This window comes from Symphodus melops, assembly GCF_947650265.1.
Source record: "Symphodus melops genome assembly, chromosome: 10".
Lineage (NCBI taxonomy): Eukaryota > Metazoa > Chordata > Actinopteri > Labriformes > Labridae > Symphodus > Symphodus melops.
This window is the reverse complement of record NC_136700.1, coordinates 12,024,097-12,031,646: the sequence shown is the minus strand read 5'-3', so window position 1 is coordinate 12,031,646 and position 7,550 is coordinate 12,024,097. Positions and strand designations below refer to the sequence as shown.

The 7,550-nt window shown below is 38.9% G+C and overlaps 1 protein-coding gene across 1 annotated transcript; it reads right to left on the bottom strand.

Annotated features, from left to right (window-relative positions):
• Positions 1–410: 410 nt before the first annotated feature.
• foxn1 (forkhead box N1) lies at positions 411–7,518 on the bottom strand (the record flags this gene model as incomplete). The annotated part of the gene is made up of 7 exons (XM_079353216.1): positions 411–713; positions 1,078–1,518; positions 1,763–1,970; positions 5,675–5,771; positions 5,935–6,065; positions 6,265–6,339; positions 7,162–7,518. 7 exons carry the CDS (start codon positions 7,516–7,518, stop codon positions 418–420), a joined length of 1,605 nt encoding a protein of 534 aa, XP_079209342.1. The 3' UTR covers positions 411–417.
• Positions 7,519–7,550: the final 32 nt, after the last annotated feature.

Here is a 7,550-nt window from a genome sequence, read left to right as displayed (position 1 = left end):
TAAATTCAACGTGAAACAGGATTTAAAAATGACCCATTCAAATGAGTAAATTACTTTTAGTAAGACAATAAATAACTAGTTTCACAACATACCCATTAACAAAATTTGTAATGTATGGATACCAATCCATATGTTCAAATGTGATGGCCAATCTACGATGAAACGTGACTTATTTAAAAACTTATGACAAGAAAACTACTAATATTATTACTATTAATACAACAGGCAGACGTGATCCAAAAGGAGTTTTGATTTGGTCAGCTGTACTTCTTGTGAGAACTGAGTCAGTGAAAACCTTTAAACCCCTAATAGAGTCTGTTACACAATGTAGAAGGGGGTTAAGATAGGTTAATTAACCACCAAGCTAATACTGTGGCATTGAACTGCCTACATTTTTACGATTCCGTTTAACAATCCTTACATAAGAGAGATTGGTGTGGTACAAGAAGAAGTCAGGTACCCAGCCAGGCTATCCACCCCTGAATAAACCACAGGATGGAATCCGTTCAAACAGCCATGCTGCTCCGAGCGTTGTTCACCCTCCGTGTTTCCATCCTCATACCCTGCCTTGTGTTGACAGAGAGTCATCTCACTAACAGGAGGAGGTGTTATCTGTAAGAAGCTTCTCTGCAGGGCGGAGGTCATGGGGGTTGTGGTGGTGACTTGGGCATCGGATACAAGGCTTTCATCCTTTAGCTCCTCCCACAAGTTACCTGTGAAAATGAAGAAATGGCAGGTGCTTTTATTTGAGTAATATTGTTTTAAGTAATCAATAGTGTTTACTGAAACCACAGGAAATAATTATTTTCTTAAGTAGACAAGTCAACATGTGGCTCAGGCGCAAAGTTATAATTAACCCTGACATTTGCATGGAATAGAGACATTCTTAATTCATAGTTACATCATGTGTTTTCTATGACAAAAAATATACATATTAAATGCTACAGAAGATATAAACAGAAAATAACGTACATTTACCCATGTGGTGAGTCTTAGATAAAGGTTTGAATCACACAATTGTTTTTTTTACGAAATAAGGAATGTGGGCTTCAATTACAGAGAGAGCAACTATCATACCTTGCAGCTGAAGCTCAGTCAGACTCGGGTCGAGCATGTCAATATCATAACTGGCCTCTCCCTCCAACAGAAAGTCCTGAATGCTCCTGCGGCCATTGCTGTAATCAGTGTGCGTGGCTATGTTGTAAACAGGCTGCATCTTTTGAGCCACGGTTAAGCTCATGCTTCCCGGGGCTGACGGCTGTCCACAGTGTGAGTACACGGCAAATGAGTTGCTGACATGAGCAGTGCCTGAGGAAAGGTAGCAGGGCTGCTGGGTTTGAATATTTGCATACTGTGACTGCAGAATCGGTAGACAGGGGGGTTGAAGCTGGGCTGGGTTGCAGGATAAAGAGGGGATGCTGTAGGTAGGGGTCCCTCTGGATAATGAAGCTGAGTTGGTGTAAGGTGGCAATGACCTGAATTTTTCAGGTCTCTCTCCCAGTAAGTGGTCAAGGTCTTCTGTAGGAAATATTTTGAGTGTCAAAGTTTTTAATCAAACAAGATTCAATAAAATTTACCAAAAAGCTTTAAGAAAGGCCCCACCAAAAATGAAACAGATGAAAGGGTTAAATAATCTGTAGAATTTACTACAGTAATCTATTACTGCAGAGAATTCAAGGTAAAATTGTGTAATAACTACATTTCCTACTTAATTTGCTTAATGTACCGTCTTTGGTACTTTCTGTAAGTTTATGGGACCAACCTGGCTTTGCCATGCTCCTGCGGACAGTGACAGGGTCCTTGCGGCGCCACTTGTGCAGCTCTTCCTTCATTTTCTCCACCTTGGCTGGATTGAGAGCCCAAAGACAGCCTTTACGGGACGAGTTCCCATTTTTGTTTTCCACCTTCACAAAGCACTTGTTCAGGGAGAGGTTGTGACGCACAGAGTTCTTCCATCCATCTGGAGCTGTCTGGAAACAGGGAGGGTTGTTTGGATGCAAAAAACACTTATGGATGTCATGACTCTGCATAGCCTGAACGAAGACATCTCTTTATACACCACATGATGTGGTGACCTTTGGTGACCTTCCTGCTCTTATACCCTTGTCATAAAGGTCATCCATTCGGTTTTAATGTTCTGAAATTTCTATAAAATACACATCTACAATGATGGGCTAGCAGCTACAGTTATCTCTGCTTTCTTTAGGCTTCTATCATCTAAAAGTAAGCTAAAAAGCTGGAGTTGGAGTGAGCCACCATCAACGCTCAGATGAGTTAGGTTGTGGACAAACACAATCTCGTTTTTATTCCTCTGTGTAATTTGAAATTAGCACAAACAGTTATACTCGAGTTTCTTGAGTTATCCTTGAAGTTAAGAAAACTGTGTAAAAGAAAGAAGGATACAATCCCTGAGGGGGAAATGTGATTCGTAAACTGTTATTTTTGGACATGCTTCTCTCTCACACACACAGGCCTGAATCACACACATGCACAAGCAGGACCTGGGGTGATGCCAATGTGCGGAGTTGTAACATTGATAATTGCTAGTTGTAACATTGGACTTCCAAAGGGATTGATCCTTCAAACTATTTATCCATTTCTAGATATTAATGACCTGTCCTTGATTTGCCAAGAAGTTCATATCCCGGTGTATGCAGATGACACAATTAATACACTCATGCTAAAACAAGAGAGCACGCTTTATCCTCATTATTGTTTAAAGCATTAGAATAATTTTGGTTTATTTAATTTTGTCTAACTCTTTAAATAGACAAAACTGTGGGCTTGTACTTTTATATTAAGAGAAATAATAAACTTTAACCTGAGAGTCTAGTTAGAGGAGAGGTTTAAGTATCTCGGGACATTCATTGATTCAAACTTAAACTAATGTCTCCAGAAAAGTTAGAGTTCTGGTTAAAGTTCTCCCTGGTCTTACTGTGTCACAAGCTGAAGAAACCACTCTTAAACTATAATACAATCTTAACAACAATCTGTGAAAGTTTTTGATTAAAAAAACAAACAAACAAACAAGGCACTACGACCATTGTCAAATAATTCAAAAGTAAAATTTAATTGTAATTTTGAATATATATATATTATTTTTTTAACATATTTTTTTGTTTTTGTTTGTTTTGTTTTGCAGATGTGTTATAGGCTAAGCATAAATTAATTTATAATCAGACACCACCACAACCTAAATAATTGAGCAAAGAAGACTAGGCCATCAGCAAGAGATGACTGTTAAGCTAAATAAAAAAAAAAAAACTGTGTGCGGACAATAAGAAAATGGTTACTTCAGTGCAAAGAAATAAACAAGGAAACTTTGCAGGTGTATGAGCGAGCTGTAAACGACTAACAGAGCTAATGGTAACTACTGTTCAAGTTAAGCCAACATGACACAGTCTTGCTTTGTTGTTTTTAAGGGGTTAGTAAGTGCAAAAAAGAAAGAGGTCGGAACACTGAGAAAAGTTTCTTTTAGAAATAGAAGAAAAACTGATTGAATTGATTTTAAAAGAACAGCAACAATTGTGGGAATAGCAAGACAGTTGGCAGAAAAATAAGATAATGCACTGCTTAGCAGTATTTGTAGTCACAAATATTACACAACATCACATCATAATGCCAGGCAACACAGTGATAAAGAGCATGCAGAGGATAGCAGACTGTCACCCATTCTATTCAGATATACACCAGGTTAGTTCAGTAAATATTGGCAGGAACTTGAACACAACATTTTGTTCGTCAATTCAAAGCATCTCAAAGCTCACTGAATGGGTGACATGTCCGGTGAGTATGCAGGCTATGCAAGGGCTGGGATGTTTTCAGCTTCCAGGAATTGTGTACATGGGGCCATGCATTATTATCAAGTTGCAACATGAGGTTAAGATGGTGGATGAATGGCACAACAATAGGCCTCTGGATCGAGTCACAGCATCTCTGTGCATTCAAAGTGACATCAATAAAATGCACCTGTGGTTATTGTCAGTAGCATATGCATGCCCAGTTGGTGACAAGAACTTGGCAGCTTTATCTCAACGGAGATGTCTCCTCTCTTAGAGGGGGTTGATTAATCCACAACCAGGACCACGAGGGCTGCTGTGAGGGGTTCAATGTAAAAGTGAAGAGGTTCTCTACTTCCACAATTAGGGTGTATGTCAGCGCATATGTGACTGTTGTTCAGTGGGGGTGGGTTGGCTAACAACATCATATGGGTGCTAGAGAAAGAGTCAGGTGATAATAAAAGTCAGTAGGCAGTATGTTGCCTGTGACTATATGTACCAATGTTTTAGAATTGATTAAGTATTTCTGATATTTTAGTCAAGATAGAAGTTGTGGACTAAACACACAGATAGATAACAATTCCTTGTGCCTTGTGGCTAGCGTTGCTAAAAAAAAAATAAATAAATAAAAAAGTAGCCCTAATGTTTATTGTAAGAACCCCTGACCAATATTAATTTCCATTTTAGCAAAGACAAGGGTGCTCAATTCTCTCACCCAATGCCAGTGAGACTGTGTCTCAAGATGAACTCTCTTTTCAAATGTTGTGTTGCAAATGCTCTGAAATACAGATACCAGGATCCCTGCCCTACCTGGAGGGAATAATATAATGTGTATGAACTTTCTGCCATCTGCAACACATATCAGATATCTGCATGCCTTAGCAAATGTCCAATGAACTGAAATGAACAAGGACATACTTGAACATATTAAGAAAGTATTCAGATGTATCTGAGCCTTTGCTTTAAGTACAATGACTTTCCTAGGTGTATTACTAATCCTCTGCCTCATGTATTTTCTGGCCCTACAGCATGAATTTAATGTGACAGGCAGCTGTTTGGAAATCAGCCATCTATAGAGTGCCTTCTTGAATATGAATGGCAGCAGGTCTTCAAGCTCTTCCCAGAGGTGGGTCTGAATTTATTTAATACATACATACCTGGAATCCTTTAAAAATGAACATGTTCAGTATCAATCCAAACACAGGTTCAACCCTGCAGCTGGCTGATTTATCCAATATCAAACACAAGGGTTTGAATTCACACCATGATTTGTTCTCAGAAATACCGTACTCATGATGTCTCTATATCAGCTACAGTATATCCTTTCAAACTATTTGTACACACAAACTCAATTCAACAAACATCTTCTTTTTTTTTTTACTCTGCATGCCTGCCTCATGCCTAAACACATCTTATCTAGTTGGTTGTGTGTCACCTAGTTGCGGTTGTAGCACATTGCTTTTTGATTCGCATCATTGCACAAGAATTCATGTAGTTCATTGGTTCGTTTGAACTACAACACTGCTGTGGTTTGGCTGATTGTGTGCTTACAAACCTAATTGTGAATTATTAGGCTAATATAGAAGGCTAAGGCTAAGACTAAGAAATAAGATAGAGAAGGTGCTGTAACAAACATATATGTCCCATTTAAGGTGTGCGCAGATCATAGGTGAGGCCAACGTTCTGATTTTAAGCACTGGATTGGTTAAATAGTTGTGGAGATCACTGAGAATAGTTGGGAGCTTGGAGACTCTTGAGCTGAATAATCTTATAGGTTGTTTAATTTGCAACCAAAATAAATATTTTCGCCTTTTTTTCTGCTTTTGCCACTGCGGAACCTAATCTTTTAAAGTTAGTTGTGTTACCTTTGTTATACAATGAGCAGTAATTGATACCTTGAAGTAAGGGAAGTGTTCAGTCATGAAGCTGTAGATCTCACTGACTGGCAGGCTTCCTGTTTTACTGTTCCTCAGAGCCATGAAGATCAAGATGCTGAAGTCATAAAGGGGGAAAAAATGACATAGTTTTTTGATTTTCTCTGGATTAAGATAGATTCCTTGTATAAAAAAAAAAAAAAACAGGTCATAGTCACATAAACAAAACATTATTGCCTTAAATATGAATTCAAGACAGACAAACATATGAATGTTGTTACCTGTATGAATAAATAGGCTTTGGGAAGAGGGACTGTGTGGGGCTCTCCTGATGAGACTTAATTGAGAAACTTTGGAGAGAATACTTTGAGCTGTTGGACTGATCACTGTTAGTGAGAAGTCGGGAAGACACCTGTGGAGGATAAGAGATAAACGTTGACAGGTGTGGTTCAAAGATAATTTGCAGAGTTGCTCTTTGATTTTCTTTGCTGAATCACATTTATTGATCCATAAACTGCTGTTATAAAGCTTTTCCTGACCCCTGGTGTCTATTCAATTGTATTTTGATAATGAAAATATTTTTGTCCCTGTCAAATCCATAGACTCCTCACCTGTTGTAGAGGGCTCGATGAGCTGTAGTTAAAGCTCTGAGACAGGAAACAGGGAGGATCTTCTGTGTAAGAACTCTACAAATTAAAAGGAAAGAATGATTATTTATTAAAGACATCAAGACTGTGTTATGCCAGTTAAAATGTTGGACAAATGAGTAAAACATTGACTAGGAATAGATTTTGTTTCATCCATTATTTCATGATAGATGGAGTTTTTGGCCCCTTGGAGGCAGCATAAACAAGTTGTAATCGCCACATTGACAAAAACAGTCGGCTGTTGACGCATTAAGCAGTACGGGAGCACGGAAATCTTTGATCCCATCACCGTCTGACTATGCATTAGCCTTTGGGAGGGTTCCGCCATCTTTTCGGGCTTTTTATTTAGCCTGAAATATTTCAAGACTCCCTTTTACATACGCCTATCAAGGATAAGACTTACAAGAAGCTTTAGGATTTCCTTTGGTTGTAGTTCAGAGATAACTTCTACAGATAACAGGGGTGTTAGCTGAATTAATTATGGTATATGGTTTATTTCTAGATGTGAGTTTATTTTCTCCCAACAGAGACTGTTTTTCATGCATACCACCAAAGCCAACAGAAACACTACTATGTCGTTTTCTTTCGACTAGGCAGAACAGAAAAATAGTGAACACAGTATGAACATATCATCTTCTTTTAAGTTGATATGATGGACAAACAGAATGATATTAACATTTGCAGCAGTTAGACAGGACCATTTACATATTTGGAGAGAAATAGTGACTTTCTTTTAGATTTTTTTTTTTTTTCTCTACCAACACTTTGAGAGTAAATCTGACTATATAGCTATATGTTTCACTTAGATCACTAGCTAGTTTCCTGAAACTAAAGCTATAGGTGAGGGTAAAATGAGTTTACCATTACTCTAGAAACCTGAATGCCCTCGTTGAACTGGTCCCAAGATGTTCCTGCTTCATCTTTTGAGTTGTGTGAACAACTGTCAGGGCGGTACTCGTCCTGCACACAGCTGAAGGAAGAAGAGCTCTGTCTGAGACTATCTGAAGTCGTCACTGCTCTGTCGCTGAATTGTCGATGGTAGGGATGGTAATGGTCTGATCCAGGGCCTCGTCTCAGTGTTGATCCTGACCCAGACATGGTGGTCTCGTCTGTGCTGTGCCTCCGGTCAGCAGCTGCAGGTCTTAAGCTGAAGGTGTTGCTCTCCTGCTGGGAAAAGCAGACGTCCTTGCCCTCTTTAGTCGATGTTGTGATGATCATCACAGTGAGCACAAAAGTTAAGGACAATCTAC